Source organism: Equus caballus, chromosome 19 (genome assembly GCF_041296265.1).
Source record: "Equus caballus isolate H_3958 breed thoroughbred chromosome 19, TB-T2T, whole genome shotgun sequence".
NCBI lineage: Eukaryota > Metazoa > Chordata > Mammalia > Perissodactyla > Equidae > Equus > Equus caballus.
Genome location: NC_091702.1, coordinates 8,862,904 through 8,890,490, shown reverse-complemented (window position 1 = coordinate 8,890,490; position 27,587 = coordinate 8,862,904). Strand labels below are relative to the sequence as shown.

At 43.7% G+C, this 27,587-nt stretch overlaps 1 protein-coding gene across 9 annotated transcripts in view; it reads left to right on the top strand.

Moving 5' to 3' along the window:
• Window positions 1-27,282, top strand: part of LOC138919092 (protein phosphatase 1L-like) — a 63,939-nt gene extending 36,657 nt beyond the window's left edge. For 2 of the 9 annotated variants that reach the window (XR_011428992.1, XR_011428996.1), the window contains 4 exons: window positions 13,869-14,232; window positions 15,199-15,321; window positions 25,667-25,789; window positions 26,200-27,134. Coding sequence is in view for 1 of the 9 variants with exons in the window: in XM_070243134.1 (XP_070099235.1) it covers window positions 25,667-25,744 (78 nt within the window). In the remaining 8 variants the exon portion in view is untranslated. Of the gene's footprint in view, window positions 1-13,868; window positions 14,233-14,534; window positions 14,636-15,198; window positions 15,322-15,399; window positions 15,557-16,089; window positions 16,932-25,666; window positions 25,790-26,199 lie in introns of those variants that run through there. The other 7 variants (XR_011428998.1, XM_070243134.1, XR_011428993.1 and 4 more) reach the window with 6 other exon arrangements.
• Window positions 27,283-27,587: the final 305 nt, after the last annotated feature.

Genomic DNA, 27,587 nt, shown 5'->3' with positions numbered 1-27,587 from the left:
AAAGAATGTCATTGGGATTCTGATTGGGATAGCATTGAATCTGTAGATTGCTTTAGGTAGTATGGACATTTTAATTATGTTTATTCTTCCAATCCATGCGCATGGAATGTCTTTCCATTTCTTTATGTCGTCATTCATTTCTTTCAGGGAAGCCTTGTAGTTTTCGTTGTATAGGTCTTTCATTTCCTTGGTTACATTTACGCCAAAGTATTTTATTCTTTTTGTTGCTATTGTGAATGGGATTGAGTTCTTGCGTTCCTTTTCTGTTATTTCGTTGTTGGAGTATAGAAATGCTACTGATTTATGAATGTTGATTTTGTATCCTGCAACTTGCTGTAGCTGTTGATTACTTCTAATAGTTTTCCCATGGATTCTTTGGGGTTTTCTATATATAAGATCATGTCGTCTGCAAACAGTGAGAGTTTCACTTCTTCATTGCCTATTTGGATTCCTTTTATTTCTTTTTCCTGCTGAATTGCTCTGGCCAAAACCTCCAGTACTATGTTGAATAAGAGTGGTGAGAGTGGGCACCCTTGTCTTGTTCCCGTTCTCAGAGGGATGGCTTTCGGTTTTTGCCCATTGAGTATGATGTTAGCTGTGGGTTTGTCATATATGGCCTTTATTATGTTGAGGTACTTTCCTTCTATACCCATTTTATTGAGAGTTTTTGTCATAAATGGATGTAGGATCTTGTCGAATGCTTTCTCTGCATCTCTTGAGATGATCATGTGGTTTTTGTTTCTCATTTTGTTAATGTAGTGTACCACGTTGATTGACTTGCGGATGTTGAACCATCCCTGTGTCCCTGGTATAAATCCCACTTGATGATGGTTTATAATCTTTTTAATGTATTGCTGTATTTGGTTTGCCAAACTTTTGTCGAGGATTCTTGCATCTATGTTCACCAGTGATATTGGCATGTAGTTTTCCTTCTTTGTGTTGTCCTTGTTAGGTTTTGGGATCAGGGTGATGTTGGCTTCATAGAATGTGTTAGGGAATGCTCCACCTTCCTCAATTTTCTGGCATAGTTTGAGAAAGATAGGTATTAAATCTTCTTTGAATGTTTGGTAGAATTCTCCAGAGAAGCAGTCTGGTCCTGGGCTTTCATTTTTGGGGAGATTTTGGATTGCTGTTTTGATTTCTTTGCTTGTGATTGGTTTATTCCGATTCTCTATTTCTTCCTGCTGAAGCACTTCTTTTAATATTTTGTGTATGGCATGTCTGCTGGCAAGCAGATCCCTCAGTTTATTTGAGAAACTCTTCAGTTCCTCTTTCCTTTTGAAGGATGGCTTCACTGGATGTAGAATTCTCCTCTTCTCCTGCATGTCTTCTAATGAGAAGGGCACTGTACTTCTTACCCTTTTTGCACTAAAGGCTTTAGCTCCTCTTGGCTCTTTCAAGAGTCTCTCTGTCTTTGGGTTTCTGCAGTTTGAGTATATGCCTAGATGTAGATGTTTTGGTATTGGTTATTTGTGGTGATCTCTGAGCTCCCTGGATCTGTGTTTTGGAATCGGTCATCCCTTTGGGAAAGTTCTCAGCTATTGTTACTTCACATATTTTTCTTCTCCTCTCTCTTTTTCTTTTCCTTCTGTTATTTCCATTGTGGATAGGTATTACTTTTGTAATTGTCCAAAATTTTCCATATCCTGTTTCCCCCCACACACTCCCATTCTCTCTTTTTGCATTTCAGTTAGGAAAGTTTCTATTGGTGTATGTGCAGATTCCAAGATCCTTTCCTCAGCCTTGTCCATCAAAGGCATTCTTCACTCTCTTACAGTGTTTCTGGTTTACAGCATTTTCTTGTGTTTCTTTCTTACCACTTCCTCTCTCTTCTTACATTCCTCATCTGTTGTTGCATGTTGTCCGTTTCTTCCATTAGTGTCCTTAGCATATTAATCACAGTAATTTTAAATTCTAAGTCTGATAATTCCAAAATCTCTGCCATATCTGAGCACGGTTCTGATGCTTGCTCTGTCTCTTCTGACTGTATTCTCTCTTGTCTCTAGCATGTCTTGTTTTTTTTGAAAGGTGGACATGATGTACCAGATAATAGAAACTGAGGTAAATAGGCCTTTAGCTTGAGGTGTCATGTTAACCTGGCTAGCGTTCTGGCTGTGTGTCTAGTCTCTACTGTAGTGGCCACTGTACATGACAGGGCATCAGATTCCTCTAATGTCCTTATTTTTTGTCTCCTCTCTTGCCCTGAGCTTCTTTATGAACTTTTTCATATGGTCTGTACCTTGTGGCTTTTCTGCTTTCATTAGTGGGTCATAACATATTAGAAACTATCAATCTAAAAAAAAAAAAAACCTCGCTCTTGGCTCACTGGAATGATGATAGAAACCACCAGGGCATCAGTAAGAACTTCTTTGTTTTATAGCTGCCGTGGGATTTATTGCATCAGGAAAACAGGTAGCGCTAAAGTGGAGTTCGGTAAGGGTTCAGGGTGTATACAGCACGTATTTCTGTTTAAGAGCTCTGATGCTTTACGTGGGCTGGACTGAACTTTCGGAAGTGTAGTCTATGTAAAGAATATTACAGACACGCCAAGTTTTGTCTATAGTCGCCTCCCTCACTTAACCGTGGACTTCATGTCTTCTTTGCCATAGGAAGTGGAGAGGCTGCCGGTTTTTAAGCCTGTGCCTTTGTCCTCACAAGCCCTGGGTGGACTGAGTGGGAGTCAGGTACACAGGTTGAAGATGCTTTATCTGGGACTCCTCTTAGTATTGTCATAAGTGCTCCTTTATCTTTCTCATTCCTGTTTCTAATGTGGATACTCCCAAATTAGTTCTAGGTGATAATGTTTTACTTCTGCTGAGAATGATCTTTTATTTCCCTGACCTCTTTCTTTATTTAGGAGATATTTTACTTTTTAGAGTATTTGGAAAATACTGTATATTTCAATGAATATTTCCCCATATATAAAGCCTGCCATCTAACATTGCTTAAATTGGTACCTCTGCAATAAAGAGAAAATAAATTTTTCTTTAATTTGTATGTTCTACATGCGCTTTGCTGCTCCTTACTTTATTCCTAGGAGTTACCCAGTAGAATTGAACTAATTAGCAATTTTTATTTCTATTGAAACACTAGAAAAAAGTGTTTGTGGCACATGGAATTTGTAGTTAACTTGGTCCTCCTAAGCATTTTTATAAGAACTGCCTAGCCTAAGTCCGGGCTCTGCAGTGAGGCTGGTCTCTGCCCAACAGGGAGAGCAGAGTCCTCCCTTGTCACCCATGGGGAAGAAACGGAAAGAGCCAGGTGCTGCTGAAGAAGCCGGAACGTAATTTCCAGTTAAACGTCGCTTTTTAATTTGTATTTTAAAATCACATGAATCAAGTTAGACTATGACCAAATATGGCTTATTTCAGCAATGAGGCTAGTCAGATATTAGAAAATCTATCATCGTAATCCATTGTGTCTCCAAAATGAAGGAGAAAGTCCCACGATTACATAAATAAATAGAGAAAAGTAATTTGGTAAACTTTAGCCAGAATTTCTAATAGAAAGTCTAAGTAAAATAGAAATAGAAAAAAAAAATACCTCAATGTAATACTCGGTTTCCAAAAAACTGTCAGCAAAGGGTACGCTAAGTAGCAAAAGACTGAAACTATTTTGAGTAAAGCCGGGACTATACAGACTTTCCTACGATTTCATTATTATTTGACATTGTTTCAGATATTCTAGATCTGATCTGTTCAATAGGGTAGCTATTAGTCACATGTCGCTATTTACATCTAAAGTAGTTAAACTTCAATAAAATTTAAAGGTTTCTCAGTCTCACTAGGCACACTGAAAGTGCCCTACAGCTACGTGTGCCTAGTGGCTACTGTGTTAGCACAGCTGTAGAACATTTGCATCATCAGAAAACTCCATGGGCCATGCTGTTCTAGAGAATGAAGTCAGAGAAGAATATCTGTATGTATAGTATGAAAGATGAGATTAAATGATCCATCTCTTTTGGTTAACATATGTTTATATACGTAGACAACCCAGGAGATTTTAGTAACCAAAATGTATAATGAACGAGCCAATTTAGATCCAACAGAAACACACAATGAATAATTTTCTGTGTTATAGCTGTATACACCTAGAAAGGGAAATGAGACAAACATTACATTTACAAGAGCTGAAAAAACAACTCACAAGCCAGACACAGAAATAGATCTACTGCCTGATTTCACTTATGTGTGGAATCTAAAGTAGTCATACTCATAAAAGCAGAGTAGAGTGGTGGCTGGGTCTAGGGGGGTTGGCGGGAAATGGGGAGACGTGGGTCAAAGGGTACAAAGTTCCAGGGCTGTAGGATGAACACGTGCTGGTGATCTAATGCCCAGCATGGTGACTGCAGCTCACAATCCTGAATCGTGTCCTTGAAATTTGCTGAGAGTTAATCTTCAGTGTTCTCAGCACAAAAAAATCATAACTGTGTGAGGTGTGGATATGTTAATGAGCTTGATTCTGGTAATAATTTCGCAAAGTATACATATATCAAAACATCGCCTTGTAGTCTTTCTAGTGAAGACCACGTACCCAGAAGCTCCAGAAAAGAGGAGAGACTTATTCCACTATAAACATTAAAAGTGTAATTTTAGAAAGAGAAATATAAATCAATTTATTCTGATATTTCCACTTCAACATTAAGACTAAAGAGTTTGTTCTCAACTTCCTTAATTTTATATTCATCTCTCTTTTATGCTGAAATCTCAGATGCTAATTACATTAACATAATTATTTCTTTACTTTCTTCTACGATATATATCTTACAGTTTAAAAATAACAATTCCAGTATTATTACTAACAAATATGATTATTGAATGTCATTTACAATTTCTTTTGGATTCCTTTTGTCTTTGGGGTATCTCCTACCAGTTTTGTGCAATTCCTGTGCCTTAAGAAACCTGGAATAATTCTCTCTGTTGCTCCTGCCAACAGCTGATTTATATTTGAGTCATTTGTTGTATTTTTTTTCATGTTTTAGGAATTTTTTGGTGTAATTTTTATAGTTATGAAAATAATTCCAAAGTGAAAATGATGAAACACATTCGGAGAAGTCTAGCTTCCCCTCCTGACCCCCAACCACCTAGTCCTTCTTCTTAGAGGTAACCATTTTTATTAGTTCTTAGTTTCTACTTCCATTGTTTATTTTGAAAACATAAACAAGTAGTCATATCTGGTCTTATATTGCCCCTTTGTTTCGTGAAAAGTACCTCCTGTAACACTGTCCTGAACCTTGCTCGTTCCCGTCCTGGTGTGTCCTGGAGATCAGTCCGTAGCAGTATATGGAAACCTTCCTCATTTCCTTTGACAGCTGCATGGGGTTCCATTGCTCCGATGCACCATATTTTATCCAGGAAATCTTTTATGATGTGACTCTTGCTGGCAAAAGTTATTGCTGCTGGGTGTGTGGGAAAAAAGTACTCCGAAATAATAGGAAATATCTATTTTGGCCTCTGCTCCCAGTTCCTGGCACAGAGCTCCTGAAACCTTGTGCTCTCCTAAATGATGGAAGCACCAGTAGCATCTTCTGTTCTAGCATTTGTTCTTTGAGCCTGGGTCCTGACACAGAGCTCCCGAATCCTTTGTAATTTCCTGGGTGATAAGAGCATCCCTTGTTCTAACGAGGTGACTCTTCATGGGTTCCTGAATAACTTCAGGATCTGAGCTCATCACCAGAAAGGCCAAGGGTGATTAGAAGTTTGGCACTTTCAGTCCTACCCGATCCTCCAGGAAGGGCAGAGGGTCAGGAAATGGAATTAGTGTCCATCAGACCTATGTGATGACGCCTCCATAAAAATCCCAGTAGTACAGGGTTTGGAGAGCTTCTGAGTTGGTGAACACGTTTACACACCAGGAGGGTGGCACATCCCAAACCCACGGGGACAGAAGCTCCTATGCTCAGGGCTCTTCCTGACCTCGCCCTATAAATGTCTTCATCTGGCTCTTTATCCACATCCTTTATTATGCCCTTTAATAAACCCGTAAATGTAAGTGTTCCCTGAGTTCTGTGAGCCATTCTAGCAAATTGTCACACCCAGGGAGGGGGTCATGTGTGCCCCAGTTGATAGCTGGTCAGTCCGAAGTGCAGGTGACAACCTGGCCCTTTTCAACTAGCCTCTGCAGTGGGGCCAGTCTCGTGGGACTGAGCCCTTAACTTGTGAGCTGTGGTGCCCACTCTAAGTAGTCAGCGTTAGAACAGAGTTGAATTGGGGAAGCCCAGCTGGGGTTGGAGGATGGCTTGGTGTGTGGAGCACTGCCGGGGTTCAGCCTTGGCAGAGTCCAGGTTCCCACGGGAGAGATGGCGCCGGCAAAAACCTGAGGGAGGGGGAAATAAAGAGGACGTGAGACTTGGGTTGGTGTTAGCAAGTCCGCCTTTACTGTGCACAAGTGTCGTTTATATATTTTTCAGGATTAGTACAGAAATGGTTCTACAAATATTCTCAGAGAGATAAGGAAGTAAAAAACGAGCACAAGAATATTTATTAGCATTCTATTCTATAGAGCATAAGGTTAATGGTAGTCTTCTCCGCAATTAACTAGTGTTTGTTGTCTCTAAGCTAAAGGAGATAGGTACCTAGACACCTGTTGTAATTCATGGCAAAGTTAAATCAAAGAGAGAAGGTCCAGGCCTCCGGACAGGACAGCAGTCCGTCTGGTTGCATCCTGGTGGAGCCATCCCTGCCTCCCTCAATCATTTACGCCATTAGTGTAGATGGTTAATGGGAACAAAAGGCGACTCCAGGGTGTCTTATCCCCAGGGCTATCTGCATTCTCAGCGGGCAGTTAAACATCTTTACTTTTTCGTGCCCTTTAGGGGGTGGAAGCATTCCTTTGTCTTTTAGATTGTAGAGCTAACAGTCCCTTAAGCACACTGCCAGAGAAAGTATCATTTTGTTAGTAAAGTAAAGGGCTGAAAAGCTAAGCTAAACTATATATCTTCAGGAATAAAAAACAGAAATAAGTATAAACATAACCTTACTAGAAAGCGTGCATATAATTCAGAAAATATCAGGGGTGTCAGCCGGCCATTCTTCACCGAGGGGCATTCTTGCACCCCTCGGCCATTCTACTCATCAATCATTTATTATTTATTGCTTTTAGGAGAAAACCTCTATAACATTTTAACAGAAAGCAGAAGGTCCAGAATAATATGTAGATACTTCTTGATCATCCAATCAACCAACTTAGAAGGACGATGCATATATATATTTAGACAAAGAACTGGAGGGAGAAGGAAACATTAAGCAGACAGGGGCCATAAACCTAACTCGACATCTTATCTGGGCAGGATTCCTTTCTGATTGTCTCAGATGGGACTGTGTGCTCCTCCAATAATTAACTGAAAAATATCTTGAAAGTTACCTGCAGGTGGTCACATTCTCTTACTATATCTAATTTTCCTAGGAGGTAGTGCCTCCCAAGCAGCCACCCAAAGGAGTGAAAACTGGAGGTTAAGAAAGGAAAAGGAATGAAGGGCAATTAGAAGCAGCACAGGTTTCAGAACTATGTGAGGGGCTGGCCAGTTATTCTTCACCAAGGGGCGACCCTGCACCCCTCGGCGTTAATCGGCTGGACCCTGTCAAACAGCCGATCAAATGATGTAGCCACGGCTCCCAGCAGAGCACCCACACATCTGGCGTCAGGAGTGCTGTGTGGCAGTGGAGTGAGAGTCAGGAGGCACCCGGGAGGAAGAGTGTTTTTTCTGTGCAGGCACTCTCACACATTGATGGGAGAAATATTTAGTATTACAGCCATGGTAAGCAATCTGGTGAGAGGTATTGAAGATTTTAAAGATGTATATAATAACGTCTCATCTTTCCAAACAGTCAATGATCAAAAAAACGTAACTACTTTATGTGTCTATCTATCTATCCATCTGTCTGTCTAGGTGTATCTCTGTATGGGGAAAATAAAAAGATACGTATTAGGTTGTTGAGATGTGGGGCGGGGGTAGAAGTGGAGAAGACTTAGGGTAACCCAGAAAAAGCAAAAGAAAGAAAGGCTGTGGTTGATCAATAAAGCACCCGCATATTCACACTGGTGCATCTAGGAAAAACTGTGTGAATATACATGGAATATTTTAAAAATTATTTAGCAAATATAATGGGGGAAAAGTTGCCATTTAATATAGCAGTGTGAACTTTTAGGTTGCCCGGGAATGAGGTGGATGTAGAGGCCTGTGTGTAGAGAACTTTGCGTCTTACTGAGAAACATAAAGAAGGCTGGACAGAGGCATTGCGTGTTCCCAGGAGGACACTCGATACTGCAACACTGTCTGCTCTCAAATTATTTTTCCCTGGATTGCAGCTCCCGTAGGATTCTTATGCTGCAATTTGGTGAAATATTCTGTATTTCATGAAAGAGAAACAGCCCATTTTGGGGGAGCACAACAGGCGCACAACAGTAAGCAGTACAGCATGGCAGTGGTGCAAGGCTGGGTGGTGGGTGGGTGACCAACTGTCCCAGTTTGCCCGGGACTGAGAGTGCCCAGGACCGGGGCTGCCAGCGCTAAAACTGATACAGTCCTGAGCACACTGGGGTGAGTGGTCGGCATAGCCGTGGGAAAGAGCGGGCAGCTCAGAAGAGCAAACGTTCACAGGGAACAGAGGATCACACATCAAGGGGCCAAGGAAGGACTCTGTAAGAGGTGGTGCTCAGAGGAATGGTAACTATTTGGAAAAGAGCAAATCAGACCCCCCTCATACCATATTCCAAAAGAAATCCCGTATGGTTTGGTGAATTAGATATACATAAAAAGTGAAAATGTGAAACAGTGAGAATTTCTATAGGTAAACATTTCTGCCATTCTGATGTAGGGAAGAACGTTCTAAGAATAAATCCAGCAGAAGATACCACAGAACAAAAGACTGATCCATTCGAATATAGAGTTTATTTTTGATATACATCAGGAAACAGCACACACAAATGAGAAAGGGAGATTATAAATTGGAAGGAGGATTTGCAAAAATGAATGCTAGGCAAAACCCACCTCAGCCAGAGGAGCCCAGGGAGCCCTGGCGGCTAACCGTGGGGTGCATCCTGGGTGGGACCCTGGGACGAGGGACTTAGGTGGGAACAAGGAAACAGAGTGACGTGTGGACTGTAGCTCGCAATAGCGCGTCAGTACTGGTTCACTACTACCGGCAAACGTACCATCCCACGGAAGGTGTTCACAGCGGGGAAACTGGGTGTGGGGCATGTGACAGCGCGCTCTACTATCTCCCAACTTTTCTGCAACTCCAGAGCTGTTCTAAAATCAAAGTTTATTAAACATATTCCTGATAAAACTGGCTAATATCTATACTATATAACTATATAAAACCTAATAGACAATATATGTAACATATATGCATATATACACACATAACATATACTGTAATGTATGACATAATGTAATATATAACTATACAACATAGAAATTAGAAAAATGAACATGTCTAAAGAAACATGGACAAAGCACATAAATAAGGAAATAAGTGGAGATGAGCAGCACTCGGGGCCTCTCGTGGTCAGCTTCACGGTCTGTGCGTACTCTGAGGCTGTTCAAACGTATGGAAGAAGAGTGTGGCATCAAGGGCGCAGGTTTTGCAGACACATCTCAATTCAAGTCGAAGCACCATCAGCAGCCGTGTGATTTGGGGCAAATCACTTCACATTCTTTCTAAGGCCCAGTCTCTCGTCTGTAAAATAATGCCAATAACACATGTAATCCATAGGGGTTTTGTGAAAATCAAATGGGATTATTCAAGTCTTTAGCACAGTGCCTGGCAGATAGCTTAGTAAATAGCAACTCACACTAATTTACAGATGAGAAAATGGGAGCAGAGAGAGGACCAGTAACTTACCCAAGGTCACACAGCTGGTGAGTCGTGAGCTGGGACTCAGACACAGAACGCTTGACTTCACATCCCACGTTCGTAACCACAACTCAAGTCTTCTTCGCTCTTATTGATGCAGTTCCGCTGCTGCTGCATAATGACCTGGGAAAATGCTCATGGGAAAACGCTGAGTAAAAAAAGTACATACAAAATTATATGTATTGTATCAATCTTATTTTCCCCTGAAATTTTTGTATGTGTACTAAACATGCATAGATGAAAGACTGGAAGGAAATAGGCCAACATATTAAAAGGATGATCTTTGAGTAAAGCGTTGAGCACATAGGAGATGCTGTGTTCTCTCTGTGATCACTTGTGCTGGTGTTCTGGTGACTCACCTAAGTGCCTTGGGTGTGAAGGCAGCTGTGTTCTTCCTGCTCAGGACTCACTTCCTGAGCTGAGCATTCACATCCCACTCCATCTGTCTGGGAACAGTCTCCCCATTGCTTCTGTGAAGGTGACTTTTTTCCCTTAGCTCTCTGTGTCTCTTTCCCTCTCTTTCCTATTTCTGTTTCTCTCTCTGTGCTGTGTTCTGTGTCCGTATTCCATTTCACCACTTTTCTCCTTAGCTGTGCTCAATCTGTGGTTTAACCTCTCCATTGAGTTTTTAACTTGAAAACGTTTTTCTTTTTAATTTCTGGAATTCTCTTTCACAACCACTTGGTCTTTTTCTAAAAACAAAAGTCTGTTCTTACTCCCTGTTTTCACTTAGACCTTTAATCGTGTTAACACGGCCGTTTTAGCCTGTGGGTCAGATGATTCCACTGTCTGAAGGGCTGGTGTCGAATGCAGCTCCTGGTTCTCACAGGGGCTCGTGGTGGTGCTCTCGTGTGCTCTGTGAGTTTTTGTTGTGCATCGTGCTCAGGGCGGCTTTGCCTGTGTGGATCCTGTGGGAAAGATGACCCTCTAGAGCCGTGTTTGTTGTTTCTGCCTGGATTCGAGGGAGACCAACAGCGAGGGGTCCTTCATGCTGACTTTGACCTGGAGGATCACTGGACCTTGCAGGAGAGACACATCCTGAGGCCCAGGCCCGCGTGCAAGCAGGCTTGGAGCTCCGCGTCCTCATGGGGGACCTTTCCCTCCACCTCACCAGGCCCAGGCTGTCTCCACGCTCCTGAGCTCGTTCTTGTCTAGCTCGCCCTCACTGAAGCTGTGGGCCTGTGAAGGCTCCAACTTTCCACAGGGGTCTCGATTCCAACCCCGGCCGTACTGAGGTCCAAGGCTCTGTCTCCTGCCTCCACATGGCCACCAGAACCTGAGCACCTCACTAGGGAGATGACCAAGCTGCCGTGGCCCAGCCTCAGAGCTGCTGAACTCACGTCCGCTAAATGCTCTGGGCGTGGACCCCTAGGAGTTTCTTCAATTACCTGCAAACTCAGCTTTACTTAAAGAGGCTGACGTTTTTTAGTCCTTATTTCTAAGTGTGTCACTCTGTGGGAGGAGTTTCAGGTGATTTTGGCCCCCATGTTACTGGAAATGGACCCCAAAGATTATTTTTAAGGGAAAATAGTCTTAGGGTGTCAGGCAACATTGGCCTAGAAATTGTTTTCTTTTAGAAGGCCATCCTGTTTCTTTCATAGGAGAATGTCAGTGGATTTTTTTCTGCTCTATTTCTTCATCTTTAAATAGTTTTGCTTGCCTAAAAACGAAAACAAAACTGTCAGCCTTCCGGTTACCTGTGCTCTGCTGTGTCCTGTTTCGTTTTTTCATCCTAATCCCGGCACATTTGGCAAGAAGCCAGGTTTCTTGCCAGCTTCTTGCAAAGGACTCTAGTGAGGGTGAGGACAGGGATGCATCTCACATCTGTGCTTATAGATACACTATGAATGGGTCTTTTTTTCTTTCTTTTTTGCCAAGGAAGAGTCACCCTAATCCAACATCTGTTGCCAATCTTCCTCTTTTTGCTTGAGGAATGTTAGCCCTGAGCTAACTTCTGTGCCAGTCTTCCTCTATTTCGTGTGTGGGTCACCCCCACAGCATGGCTGACGAGTGGTGTGCGTCTCCACCCAGGATCCAAACCCCTGAGCCTGGGCTGCTGAAGCAGAGCACGTGGAACTTGAGCCACTCGGCCACGGGTCAGGCCCTGTGAGTCGTTTATAAAATGAGGAAAATGACCAGAGTAATGATTCCAAACTTTTTTGATGAGCCCTGCTACAAACGTAAAAGCTGTTTGGCATGCTTCTTAGAAAGGAGAGTGTAATTAATTTCCTTTCATGCCTTTCAGAAACAATCGTGTACTGTGATGCGGACACAGAGCAGGTTGTAAGTGGTTGATCATCCCCGTGTTTTCCTCTTGCTTCTCTGCTTTAGTCGTCCACAGGTAGCCTGTCTCCCTCGGAATGACGTTGTGCAGTGAACATCGATCTTGTCCTTGCGTCTTGTCCTTTCCGTCCTGGACACTGGTGTGGTCGCATCTTTCTAAAGCCCCTCCTTATGATTCCCTAGAGCTTCCCCATGGCCTTCAGAACCACATCCAAACTCCTTAGCACAGCGTCACTGAATAGCCCGTGTCTAGCTTGCGATTCTCATCTCCAGAGATTCTCCAACGTCTGCCTTGCATTGAAGTTGCACCAGATTCCTAGGACTTCCGCCAAAGTCTACACTTTCTTAGGATAAGCTTCTGGTTTGTTGTTTTTTGTTTTGATGAGGAAGATTGGCCCTGAGCTAACATCTCTTGCCAATCTTCCTCTTTATCTTTAAGAAGATTGTCCCTGAGCTGACGTCTGTGCCAATGTTCTTCTATTTTGATGTGGGATGCTGTGATGACTGGTGTGGAGGTCCACGCCTGGGATCCGAACCTGCAAATCCCAGGCCGCCAAAGCAAACACATGAACTTAAGCACTACAGCATCGGCGCGGCCCCAGCTTCTGTTCTTTGTTCTGTTTTGTTTATTGTTTTTACTGAGAAGATTGGCCCCGAGCTAACATCTGTTGTCAATCTTCCTCTTTTTGCTTGAGGAAGGTTGTCGCTGAGCTAACACCTGTGCCAGTCTTCCTCTATTTTGTCTGTGGGACAGTGCCACAGCGTGGCCAGATGAGCAGTGAGCAGGTCCAGAGCAGGGATCCGAACCTACGAACCCTGGGCTGCCAAAGAGGAGCCCACGAACGTAACCACTGCGCCACTGGGCTGACCCCACGGTCTTTCTTATAGCTGGTAGGAACATTATCGCGCAGAAACAGTATTTAAGCACTGTCTTATTGAGAGACACGTGGGTTGTTTCCAGTCCCTTTGTGTGAGAAGCAATGCTGTCAGTCACCTTGTTTCTATGTCATTTTGCACACGTGAGGATATCTGGAGGGTGAATTCCTGGAAGTCAGATTTCAGGAATGGAAGGTTGGTGCATCTGTAGTGTGGTGGATATTGCTGGACAGCTGTCCGTGGAGGTGATGCCAGTCTACACACCAGCAGGAGTGTAAGAGAGCACGTGTTTCCTCACACGCACACACACAGAATGTGGCCGGACTCCTGCTTTGCCAGTCTAAGGGGTGAGGGACATCTCGTGGTAGGGTTTTAAATTTCTCTTCAGTAGGAACACCTCACATGTTCGAGAGCCATCCATATTCCCATTTCTCTGCACTGCCTCGTTATATCCGTTGCCCGTTTGTCTACTGAATGAGTGGTCTTTTGTTATTGCTTTGCAGGAGCCCTTTATATACTAAGGAAATTGGTCCTTTGTAGGGAAGTTTCAGTTACTTGTTCCCCAAGTGTTGTCTTTCTTTTAAACCTTGCTCATGGAAGTGTTTGCTGTTTGAGATTTTTTATGTAGACAGAATGAATATGCTTTTATTTTATGGCTTTGGAGCTTTGTGTGAAGTGGGGAAGCTGGATGAGACCCCACTCGGGAATAAGGCCCAGGGGGATCGTAGTAATCGCCATATCACTGAGGATGGTAATGTGAATCAGAGGTGCCTCTTAGGAATTTATACAGCTCCATGACCTTCACAATTCCCCAGATTTATTCTTTGTGTTGTCTTCTGTCTGTCTCCCCAGAGTGAGTCAAAGCAAAACCCTCACCGTGCAGAGAGGCCTTGTGCTTGTCTTGAACAGGAGAATGGAGCACAGGGGGAACAAGACTCATTCTGATGGGACGAAGAATCCCAGCGTGGGAGCAGTTTTCAGAAAAGAGAGCATCCTGGACCTGCCTGAGGGAAGGACAAGGAAGAAAGTGCTAGAGAAATGGGGATGGGCACTTTCCACCTGGTGGGACATCCTGCCACACAGCGATGATGCAGGACAGCTGCTCAGAACCAGCGCCAGGCAGTGCTGATAAGGTCCCTGTGTAGTGAGAAGACGCCTCTACAATAGCTTGACCACATGGTACTTCTAATTTGGATGACACTGCTTGAGGACACAGGTCAGTCACGTTAGGAAGCAGATGGCCTGAGTCTGAAGCAGTTGACTAAAGGTCTGAAGCCCAGTTAACAAGTGCTGCTGAGTCCCTGACCCCACTCTGTCCTTCTCGTTCCTTTTTGTCTTTCTACTCCTTCCTCCTTTCTTCATCAAAGTCCAGTGTTCAAAGCCAAATGATATCTTAGCCTTGTTTCTCATGGCTTGTTTCTCAATTTTTCTGTTAAAACTCATAGAACATTGCGTTTGTGAGTAATCTTTTAAGTGTTTCTGACTGTAGGTGTGTGCTTATGGTCCTTGAATCAGCAGGTGGCAATAAACCATTCCCGGGGTCCCCCAGACACTGGAGCTCTGGACCTGGGATACCCATTTGCATCGCTTCCACTCCGCAGCCCGTTCAACACCAGCAGGTCTGTCATCTTCCTCTCTTCCTGGTCACTTGTGCGCCCTTTGAAGCCCAAGGCTTCCTCTCATTGGCACGTGACTCTCCATCTGACCTCCTTTCCTAGCATCGCATTGATTCCCTCTCCACTTGACTGCAGACTTCTTTCTGACAGCTCCCCCACGAGCTCCTCTGTCCCCTCCTGCCCGGCCCCACTGCCACCCTCTGAGTTCAGTCGTCCTCGGTCTCCTGCCTGGACTGGAGAAGTACCCTAACCACTGTCCTCTGCCTCAGTCCAACTCCCATGTGGCTGCTGCAGTGACATTTCTAAGTGCTCATGGGAGGGTCAGGGGAGCTCTTCCTTCTAAGCAGCTCTATCTTGTTTGCAAGTTTCAAAACAGGCATGTAGCACTTTTATCATTAAAAAGTACAAATATTACTATATTACCCTATTATTTAAATCATCCAATAGCTTTCCATTGATTGCAGGAGGAAACTAAATTCTCAGTGTTATATGCTCCGTTAGCTCTGCCACTTCCTCAGTCTGTCAGCTTCCTGAAGTGCCTTCTTGGTTTTCTCTTGTTCTCCAAGACAGAGACTCTGCCAGGGTTCTCAGAGATGCTCTGTTCCGGTTAACAACAAATAGCAGCTACCATGAGGCCTCACCAGTGAGCCCAGTGCCTTCCGTGGGATCTCATTTTTCAACCCTGTAAGGTAGGCGTGACCATCTCAGTTTTCAGATAAAGAAACTGAGGATCACAGAGGTGAAGTGACGTCTCTGTGGTCACACAGGTGTTGGCAGAGTCTGGATGTGAACCCAGTTCGGCCTAACTCTAAGACTTCTGCTCTTCGCGCTCTCCCGAATGGAGGCAGTTTACCATGGGAGTTCAGACCATGAGCTCTGGAGTCAACCTGCCTGGGTTCCAATCCTGTCCCTGACACCTAATAGGTGCGTAACCTAGAAGAAGTGAATTTCTCTGAGCCTCAGCTCCTCCAGCTGTGAAACAGTGTGGTAGCAATAGTTCCTCCTGCATAGAATTGTAGTTTTTAGAAAGGTGATCCCTTGGAAACACATAGAACAAGGTGTGGCAGATAACATACATCCCCTCAATAAGCACAGCTCTTATCATCACTATATTGCAGACTCATCTCCAAATTCTGTTGGCCCTTTTCTTCATCTAGAGTTCCCGATCAGTACATCGGAATCCCGGTTTGCTGTATGCTAATTGTCCCTTGTATGCATTCCTGTGTAGCAGAAAGTACCATAATTATATTGTGTAGGCTTTGCTGTTCTGAGTGATTTTTGCAAAATGGAGCTTTAGATACACAACACGAATTTTACTTGTTCGTACATTAAATGATGAACGGCTCAGGTGCTGCTCGCTCGTTCAGCTGTTACAGATTGTAAAGATTTAATGGTCTCATTGCTTTAGCATTTTTTGTAAAAGTACTAACAATAGTAATTCCATGCTTTTATCGCAGGGTTCATCTTTCTGGCCCCGTGTGTAGTGATCAGTCCCAGTCGCTTGTGTTCATCGTGGGACCTGGAGATGCCACAGTGACCTCCCGGTGTCTGTCCACACCCACTCCTCTGTTGCTCACCTTCTGTGTCCGGCATCCAGTTTGGGCGTTGACTTGAAGCAGCTTTTTTAGGGAAGCCAATCATGAACGCAGCCCTGGGCTGGAACCCTGGGTTTGCCTGTGACTTGTGTGAGCTTGATTCAAATGCACAGTCTGAGCAAGGCCTTGGGTGTTATCTGTCCCTCTGCAGTCATTCCCATGTCATCTTTCCTTCTCCCTACTGCTGTCATGACCTGCTCTGCCGTTGTTTTCAAGGAATGGCAGCTTATGGCCCTCCACAACTTTAGTGGTACCACCTGTGGTTTCCTTTCCGTCATCTTGGATGTTTTTTCTCCGTACCTTTTGAGATGCCCCTTGTAGTCCATACCTGTTGCCCTTTGACTTGAGATCAGTACATCTAAAGAATTCTCTTCCTCCTGCATGGAATGAAAAGGAAGGTTGGCAGGTTTTTCTCCATCACCTTTTTTGAGTCTGGAAGATGCCCATAGAAATGAGGCTTGAGGAGAGTATGAAGAGTCTTAAGGAAAGCAGTATTTGGGTGGTCTTTGGAATAACATCTCCCTAGGCCAAGATTTTTCATGAAGGTATTGACATGAGGGAAAATGGGCTTAAAGAAATAAGGAGCATCAACTGCTTTCCACGTGAAAGGCTATTTTACATGGGGTTCATGGCCTTGTTATGTTTTTTAATTCAAGCTCCTTATAGAGATCTGTTTTTTACCATCAATAAATATGAAGATCTTGCTTGATTGCCTTGTGTCTCTCATCCCTCGTGTTCTCTCATGGATTCATGGGCGGGGGCCTGAGGGACTGTCTTTTTGATAACTTCCTTTTTGAGAGTTTTCATGATTTATGTGTAGAAATGCCATTGAGTTTTGTGTGCCATCTTTGTATCCTGCTAGTTTGCTGAATTCATTTATTAGGTTGAGTAGATTTTCAGTGGTCTCTATAGAATTTTCTCTGTATAAGAGTATATCATCTGCAAACAGTGATAGTCTTACTTCTTCCTTTCCAATTTGGATGGCTTTTATTTCTTTTTCTTGCCTAAATGCTCTGGTCAGCACTTCCAGTACTATGTTGAATGAAAGTGATGAGATCACACATCTTTGCCTTATTCCTGATCTGACAGGAAAAGCTTTCAGTCTTTCAGCATTGAGTATTTTGTTCACTGCGGCTTTTTCCTATATGGCTTTTAATATGTGGAGGTCATTTTCTTCTATTTCTATGTGTAGAATGGTGTTATCATGAAAGGGTGTTGTATTTTGTCTAGTGCTTTTCTGCATCGATGGAGATGATAATGTTTTTTCTTCCCTTCCTTTTTGTGATTGGCCTGTTGCATTGATGGACTTTTGTATGTTGAACCATCCTTGCATTCCAGGAACAAATCTCTCTTGGTCACATCGTATACTCTTAATGTGCTGGTGAATTTTGTTTGGAAATAGTTTGTGGAGGATTTTGCAACTCTAGTCGTCAGAGGTAATGGTCTGCAAATTTATTTTCTTTAGTTGTCCCTGTCTGGTGTTGCTATCAGGGTAATGCTGGCCTCAGAAAATGAGTGTGGAACTATTCTCTTTCTTTCACTTCTTTGACGAGTGTAAGGAGGTTTGTTGTTAATATTTCCTTATAAGTTTGGTGGAATTCACCAGTACGTTATCTACTCCTAAGTTTTCATTTGTTCGGAGAATTTTTTCAGATTTATTCAGATGTTAGTGACGTAAAACATATGTCAGTTTAAGGTGTGAAAGACGATGATTTGATACAGGTATGTGTTGAGAAATGATTGCCCCAATAAGGTGAGTTAGCACCTCTATTCCATCACATAATTAGCTTTTTTTTTTCTAGTGATAACTTTTAAGATTTACTGTCTTATAATCTTCCAATTATGTAATACAGTATTGTTAATTATGGTCACCATGCTGTACATTAGATCCCCAGAGCTTACTCATTTTATAGCCGGAGGTTTGTACACTTTGACCCACATGTCCCCATTTCCCCCACCCTGCAGACCCTAGCAAACACTATTCTCCTGTCTATTTCACTGAGTTCAGTTTTTTTAGATTCCATGTAAGTGAGAACATGTAGTATTTTTCTTTGTCTGTCTGACTTATTTCACTTAGCATAATGCCCTCAAGGTCCATTCATGTTGTTGCAAAAGGCCAGATTTCATTGTTTTCTATGGCTGAATAATATTGCATTCTATATTATATTTGTAGTTACATATCTATATATCACATTTTCTTTACATATTTATCGATTGGTGTGCACTTGGATCATTTCCATGTCCTGGCTCTGTGAATAATGCTGAAATGAAGATGGGGATGCAGACATTTCCTCAACTTATTGATTTCAGTTCCTTTGGATATACACCCATGAATGGAACTGTTTGATCCTAGAGTAGTTCTGTTTTTATTTCTTTGAGAAGATTCCCCACTACTTTCCACTGTGGCTATAGCCATTTACCTTCATGCCATCAGTGCACAGGGTTCCTTTTTCTATGCAGCGTCACCAGTGCTTTCTGTCTGTCGTCTTCTGGATAACCAATTTGGTAGGTGTGAGGTGATAGCTCATTACAGTTTTGATTGCATTTCCCCAATGGTTAGTGATTATGAGCATCTTTTCATGTACCTGTTGGCCATTTTTATGTCTTCTTTGGAAAAGTATTCAAGTCCTTTGACCATTTGTAAATCATACTTTTGGTTTCTTTGCTCTTGACGTGTAAGAATTCCGTATGTATTGTGGATATTAACCCCCTTTTTTTGGCTGATTGTTTCTTTTGCTGTGAGGAAACTTTATGGATTGATGTAATCGCACTTGCTAAGTTCTGCTTTTGTTGCTTGAACTTTCGGTGTTCCATCCAAATAATCATGGCCAAGACCAATTTCAAGGGGCTTTTCCCCTATGTTTTCTTGTAGTAGTGGTACCGTTATGGGTTTTACATTTAGGTCTTTAATTCCTTTAGAGATAATTTTTTAGAGTGGTGTGAAATTGGGGTCCAATTTCATTCTGCATGTGCTTACCCAGTTTTCCCTACACCAATTATTGTGGAGACTTTCCTTTCTGCCTTGAATCTTCTTACCTCAGATGTGAACTGTTTGCTGAGTGTATGTGTGTGGTTTTACTTCTGGGCTCCTGATTCTGTTGTGTGGGTCTATGTGTTTATTTTTAAACCTGTACCTTACCATTTTTATTACCATATCCTTGTAATAAAGTTTGAAATCAGGAATTGTGATGTCTCCAGCTTTGATTTTCTTTCTTGGCATTGCTTTGGTTATTTGAGGTCTTTTGTGGGTCCATAAGAATGTTAGGATTGTTTTTCCTGTTTCTGTTAAAAATACCCTGGGAATTTTAATGGGAATTGCGTTGAATCTTGAGATGGCATTGGATAGCATTGGGTGGTAGTTTTAACACCATTAATTCCTTCTGATCCGTGAACGTAGGATGTCTGTCCATTTCTTTGTGTCTTCTTCAATTTGTTTCATCACTGTCTTATAGCTGGCAGTGTATAGATGGTTCACCTTCTTGGTTAAATTTATTCTTAAGCATTTCATTGTTTGTGATGCTTTTGTAGACAGGATTGTTTCATTCATATCTTTTTTAGATGGCTCATTGCTAGCGTGCAGAAACGCCACTGATTTGTGTATTTGTATCCTGAAGCTTCACTAAATTCATTTATTAGTTCTAACAGTTTAGGGGAAAGTCTTTAGGACTTTCTCTAAATAAGATCATACCGTCTGCAAACAGAGGTACTTATATTTCTTTCTTTGAGGTTCGGATGCGTTTTATTCCTTTCTCTTGCCAAATTTCTCTGATTAAGCCTTCCTAAGTCTTGTTGAGAGTGGGCACCCTTGGCTTGCTCTCGATCTTTTGCAAGAAAGCTTTCAGCCTTTCACCGTTCAGTATGCTCTTACGTGTGTGTTTGTCGTGTACACCTTCTATTAAGTTTGTGTATGTTCCTCCAATAATCAATGTATTGATAGTTTTTATCTTGAAGGGGTGCTGGATCTTGTCAAATGCTTTTTCTACATCTGCTGAGTTAATTTTCTGATTTTCGCCTTCATTCGATTAGTGTGGCATGTCACATTTATTGATTTGCAAATGTTGGACTTGATCATGTTGTATGATCCTTTTTTGAGTTCTGATAGTTTTATTATAATCTGCCTTGGAGAAGATGATTTGAGTCTGAAATGTTGGGGTGACGTATTAGCTTCCTGAACGTGAATGTCTAAATCTCTCTCCAGATTTGGGAACTTGTCAGCGATTATTTTTGTTAATCAACTTTGTTTTCCGTTCTCCCTCTCTTTTCCTCTGGTGATCCAATAATGCACAGCTGTTTTGGTTATGGGATCCCATAATTTACATCGGCTTTCCTCACCCCTATTCATGCTTTTTCTTCTTGCTCCTTTGACTGGATGATTTCAAACGTCATGTTTTCTTCTTCACTACTTATTGCTTCTACCTTGTTGAATCTGATTTTGAAGCTCTTTATGGAATTTTTCAGTGCAGTCTTTGTGTCTTTAACTCTAGTATTGCTGTTTGTTTTGCCTTAATGATTTATATTTCTGTGTTGATCATCTCATTTGTTCTTGCACGATTTTCCTAACTTCCGTTAGTAGGGATCTGAATTCAATAGCTGACTGAATTTTGCAAGAGCAGTGTTCTGAAGCGTTGGTCAGATAGTTCTTATATCCCCATTTCTTCTTCAGACATTGGAGTTTTATAATTCTCTTTGGTGGTGTTATGGGTCTTTGATTATTCACGATCTTTGTGGCGTTGCTGTGAGGTCAGAAAATTTGAGGAAGTGGGCACCTCTCCCAGGCTTTACTGACGGGCTTGGGCACAGTGAGCCCATCTCGGGGTTCCATGTGGGCCATCTGGTGGGGTCCCGGGGCAGGCTTGCTGCTGGAGTCCTTGGGCAGCCCGGTGCTGGGGTGAGTGGAAAGCTTGGTGCATGTCATCCAGTCTGGTCCTGGGCACAGCTGGGACCTGAGTTGGTGAGTACCAGCCCTGGAGCATGGGTTTGCACGTGGTGATTGAGAACCGGGGGCGGCAGGAGTCATCCGGGGCCATGGGCGTTGGTTGGTGCTGAGGTGAGCTGGGAGTCTTTGTTCACGGGAGTCTGGCAGAGCCAGGTGTCATGAGAGACAGCATGTGCTGGAGTGGGTCAGAAGTCTGGGATCCTGGGAGCCAGCTGGGAGCCAGGAGCTATGGGATGAGCCAGGGGTCGCAGGAGCCAGCAGGTGCTGTTTTAAGGTGGAAGCCTGGGTTCCTGGGAAGCTGTTGGTGCCTGGTGCCGTGGGAGCTGTCGGGGGCCACCTGAGTCAGCAAGCACATGTGTTAGTTGGGGACCTGGTTTTGGAGGGGCCTGCCAGGAGCCTGTTTCCCTGGGAGCTGCCTGGGGCTGCTGGACCTGTAAGGTGCCCTGGTGAGACATGGGCCTGAGTTCCCAGGAGCGCATCAGGAGCCTGGTGCCCTGGGATCTGCCTGGGGTCGCTGGAGTCAGTAAATGCTGAAGTGAGCTGGGGTGCTGGTTTGTCAGAACCCACTGGGAGCCCTGCCATGGAAGCTGCCTGAGGCCACGGGAGAAAGCAGGCACTGCGTCAGCCACAGTGTGGATCCTCCACTACCCACCAGGAGCCTGGTCCCAGGGACAAAACTTGGGGTCACGGGAGCCACCTCGGGCTGCTGAAGATGGCAGGCACTAGGCTGAGATGGGGGCCTGGGTTTCTGGAGCCTGCTGAGTCCCTGGTGCCAAGGACTCTGCTTGAGGCCACTAGAGCTGGCGTGAGCCAGGGTGAGCCAGGGGCCTGCGTCTGCAGGAGCATGCAGGGCGCCAGCAGGTGCATAGGAGTCAGCCTGCTGCTGGGCAGGCCGGCTCTGCGTCTGCGATGAAGTCGGGCCCTCACTCCCTCTCCTCCTTGTGGGAGATTTGTGATCACTGACTCAGCCTCCTTCTCTGTCACTGGTCTCTTCAGTTGTCTGTTTCCTCATGGGTGAGACTGGGTAGGTTGCTTCTAGGAACTTACTCAGTCTGCTGGGTCACCCATTGTGTTAGTGAGCCAGAGCTCAGAAGCATCTCTATGATCTTTTTATTTCTGATGCATCAGTTGTAAGACCTGCTCTTTCAATTCTCATTTACTTTACTTGCTTCTTCTGTCTTTACTGAGGCATTCTATCTTCTAAGCATTGGTCCATTTTCTTTTTTCAAAACATTAGCTCATCCTTTTAATCTTTTGCCTTCCTCCTCTATTTCCTTTTTTCTGTTCTCACCTTTGTGACATCCATCTCTCTGCTAACTTTGGGTTCAGTTTTCCCTTTTTCTAGTGCTGTGTGTTGTCAGTTAGGTTGTTAATTTGAGATCATTCTTTAAGATGTTACAAGTTAATCACTGTAAACTTCCCTCTTAGTATTATTTTTGCTGCATCCCGTAGTTTTGTTGTGTTTTTAATTCTTTTTGTTTGTCTTGAGCTATATTTAAATTTCCCTCTTGATTTCCTCCTTGACCTAATGTCTGTGTAAGAGGCTGCTGTTTAATTTCCGTCTCTCAGGAATGATGCAGGTTTCCTTGCGATGTTGATTTCTAGTTTCATGCCATTGTGTTCAGGACAGATACTTGGTATAATTTCAGTCGTCTTAATTTTGTTAAGATTTGTTTTGTGACCTCAAACATGATCTCTTCTGGAAAATATTCTGTGTGCTCTTGAGAAGAATGTGTATTCTGCTGCTCTTCAATACAATGTTCTTAGTATTTAATGTCATTTATTTCTGCCGTTTCCTTAGTTTCTGTCTGGATGTTCTATCCATTGTTGAAAGTGGGGTCTTGAATTCTCCGACTTTCAACTTGTATAATGTAGTCTTCAGAATACATAAATATCTCTTAGAAGTCAGTAATAAAAGAGAAATAAAACAATTAAAATAGGCAAACGGTTGGAATAGACATTTCTCCAGAAGATATCCAGATGGCCCATAAGCACAAGAGAGATGCTCGATGTCATTCATGATTAGGGAAACGGAAATTCAAACCACAATGTGCTACTGTTTCGAACTCAGTATGTAGGCTGTATTCAACATAAAGGAAAATCACAAGTGTTGGTAAAGATGAGGAGCAAGGGGAGCCCTCATACATCACTGGTGAGAATGTAAAATGATGCAGCCACTGTAGAGAATAGCCTTGCATTTCTTAAGATCTTCGAGCAATCAGTACCATTGAGCTGGATAGTCCGTTGTGAGGCAGCTCCAAAAGAACATGGAAAACATATGGTCACTCACAGGAAAACCTGTCCATGGACATTCGAAGCAGCAGTATTCGCAGTAGTCCAAAAGTGAAAGAAACCCAACTTTCTACCAAATTATGAACACATAAAGCAAATGTGGCATATTGATACTATGGGATATAACACAGCCCTAAAAAGGAGGAAAGCACTGCGACGTGCTCGGCCCTGGATGATCCTTAAAAAAAGTGTCTAATTGCAGTGGTACACAAAGCCACAGGTTCTTTGATTCCATTTGAATGAAATGTCCAGAATACCAAATCCGCAGGGAGAGAAAACAGATGAGGTGCTTCCATGGCCTTGGGTTAGGGCAAAGCACAGAGGGAGTGAGTGTGGTTTCTTTTCAAGGTATTAAAAATGTTCTGGAATTAGATAGTAGTGATAGCCACACAACATTCTCATTGTCCTAAACCTCACTGACTTGTGTACTTTTAAATACTGAAAATGGTGTATTTTATGCTGAGCAGATTTTCTTCAGTGAAAATTTGAAATTAGGGTAATTCATGCAGCTATTAGGGGTAAGGCACGGTGTAGCCCTGAGAGTAAACATCTGATTAGGGTCTAGAGGCAAGTATGAAAATCACACAAGCAACAGTCTGAGATCCAGTCCATAGTCATGGTCTCCACCTTGAAAAGACCAGCCGAGAAAATAGCTCAGTGGTCTTGGGGGCCCTGGGAATCTGTTCAGAGATCTCGGTTATACTCGACAATATTCTCACCTCTTGGACCCTCTGGTGTAGGTAGGTTTGAACTTGTCAGTTGTTGATGTACATGCAGGTGGTAGACCATGGGAGGGCCCCGACCCCTCCTTCCTTGGCCAGTAGAGATAGTCTGAGGCCAGGTGGTTTCCTAAAACCATTTGGCAGAGACTTAGACGACTGTCCTACAAGGAGTAGAATAGAGTCTCATGGAGCTGCTGTCCGTGTTGGGTTGTTTGTCCACACTTCTGGGTGGCCTCAATTACCTGCTTTTCTGTGGCTAGGGCCACTCCTCTATGTCAGTCCAGTCATCCTAGTAGAACAGACATATCTCTTTGGGTCGGTGGTAGCCTGTCAGGGCAGGAAACTCAGGGACTTGTGGCCTGTGGGGTGCACCTCTAGGGGCAGGTCGGTGGAGACAATGATGTACTGCAGAACATCGCCTGGGGAAAGCTGGTCAGAGGATGTGGGGGAGAGCGGGGTACCAGGGAGCGCCTTGTGACGTGCGCCCACAGGAAGACCCGAAAGTGGACGTTCCCACTTTAAAATATTCACAGGGCTCTTGGTGGTCAAACCAGTGATTGGTGCCCATCCAGTGGCTCCCTGTGCTCTACGATTCCAGGTGATACAATCAAAGCGTGTGTGGGCCAAGAGCTGCTTGTGCCCGGGCACAGAATCACCAAGGTGGCCTCAAAGGCTCCCCCAAAATGACTCCTCAAAAAACAGCTGGGGCAGAAAATGTGTGGAGTATTTTGAAGGGAAGCTTGGGGCAAAGATGCTGTTCGATGGAGCTGGCTAAAATTGAGTTTCTCATCAGGGCAGGCACTTCAGCTGGGGTACCGGTGATTGGAGGCCATGTGACAGGCCCACCAGTTTCTGAGTCCCGATGCTGGGCAGCCCGCTCAGCCCACTGGACTGATGAAGTGGTGCTTACGAAGCCTCTTGCTGGCCTTGTGGAAAGCAGGGCAGTGTGGTGGGAGAAGTCGTGACAGTGTCAGAGGGAGTCATGGCGGGGATTGCGGTGTGGAAGGGGGAGAACTGGAGGCAGGGGCAATGGATGTGTGACCAACAATGGTCAGGAAGGGAAACCCGGGTGTACCTGGGGCCAGCAGGGGGCCAGCAGAGTCATGTGTCAAAACCAGACGGCGGGCCCCAAGAGGAGCCTCTTACCCACCTCACCAAACTGAGTCTTGACTTCATTAGATTTTCGACTCTCCCGGAAACAGAATCTTAAACCAGTGGATTAGGAATCCCCCAATCAGCACTAGGTAGGTATCCCACATCAGAGACTGCTGCTGTCCCCTGAGGAAAGTAACCTTGCAATAACCGAGCGATCTTCCCGCCTGCTGTGACTTCTTTTTCTTCTCCCTTTTGCCTTTCAAAGTCTTTCATTCTGTACAGCTCCTTGGAGCTGCTTTCTATCTGCTAGATTGGATGCCTCCGGATGCAGGAATTGGTGAATAAAGCAATGAAGTTCTTTAGACTTACGCAGTTGTATTTTCTTTCTTAACAGCTTGGTGGCAGCAGCGGGATTCGAAGGAGACTTCTCATGGCTTCGGGGATGAGAAACCACAAGCATTGGTACCCATGAAGCCTTTGGATTCTCCGTCTTTTTTGCTGTCTCTGAGGGCTGTGGGTAAGTGTCTCGTGCATCTCAGCTCCACTCTCCCTGCATTGAGCTCCTGGGCTAAGTGACTTTCCAGGCGCAGGTTAACGGGCCAGTGTAGTCTGACAGGATGCTCTAGCAGAGCATCTGTCTCAGCCCTGGGTTCGTCCACAGTGCCAGTCAAAGTGGTAGCAGGCAGCTGGAGCTGGCATATGGTTCCCTGAGACACTGAGTCTCTAGCCCTTGGTTAGTCCACAGTCCCAAATTTGGTGGGGTCCGCTGGTTCTGCCTGCAGTGCCGACTGTTAGGGTCTGCTGGTTCCGTGCGTAGTTCTGGCCAGGGGAGAGGGTGGCACAGACGTGTGCTACATCCACACCCAGTCCTTGAAAACTTCCCACATGCATTTGACACGCATTTTTCTCTCCCTTGACTGGATGCAGATGTCGATGAGTTCTGAGGAAATGCTGAAGGCACAGTGTGGAGGAATTCTGGGACCCTGCGTGACTACTTGGAAGAGTGCTGTCCCCTCCACCTGAACAACCACCCGGCACTACCAGAAATGAGAGGCGTCCTGTGATCGTGGATTGGAAGCCTCCTTGTTGTTAAGATGTCAGCTTCCTCCAAAGAGATGAACCAATTAAATGCAGTCCTTATCAAAATCCCAAGGACATTTTGTGCTGAAAGACACCCATCCTAAAATTCATATGGAATCTCAAGTATGCCCAGATGTCTAAAATAGTCTTGAAAGGAAGTACTAAGTTGGAGGACTCTCTTTTTACTGATGTAAAACTTGCTGCAAACCTACAGTATCAAAACAGCATTGTAACGGCATAAAACAGACACATAGAGCATCGGAACAGAATAGAGAGCCCAGAAATAAGGTGGCCAAGGTTGTTCAACGTGGAAAAGACAGTCTTTTCAACCAGTGGTTCCTGAAAAAGTGGATATTTTCATGCAAAATCTAAACTTGGATTCTGACCTCACACCAGATATAAAACTTAATTCTCAATGGATCAAGACCCAAATGTAAGAACTGAAACACTTTGAGGAAAACATGGGACAAAACGTTTCACAATAGGACTTGGCGATGATTTCATGGATATGACACTCAAGGCATGGGCAATAAAAAACAGAGTACAGACGCCAAAATTCGTGAATATTAAAACCTTTTCTGCCTCTGAAGACAACCTCAACAGAGTAAAAACACAACCCATGCAGCATGGGAGCCCATATTTGCAAATGATCTATCTGACAAGGGCTGAATATCCAGAATAGACATAGAACTTCTCAACTCAACAACAAAAAAACAAACAACCCAAATCAAAAATGAGCAAAGTACTTGAATAGACTTTTCCTCCAAGAAGATACGCAAATGGTCAACAAGGATCTAAAAAGATGCTTAATGTGACTAATCACTGGGGAAATGTAAGTCAAAATCTCAATGAGACATCACCTCACATCCATGTGACGGCACCCCCAAAAATCAGACAGTGAAGAAAGGCATGCTGGCAAAGATGTGGAGTTATTGGACCCACGTACACTGTGGCTGGAATGTAAAATGGTATAGCTGCTGTGGAAATCAGCATGGCATTTCATTAAAACAATTAAAAATAGAATCACTAAATGACCCAACAATTCTACTACAGGATATATACACCTCAGAGCTGAAAAGTTGGTCTCAAAGACATATTTGAACACCCATATTCACGGCATCATTGTTCATGATCGCTGAAACGTGGAACACCCCAAGGATCCATCCAGGGATGAATGGAGAAGCAACATGGGCATGTATATATATACAATTGCATGTTATTCATCCTTAAAAACT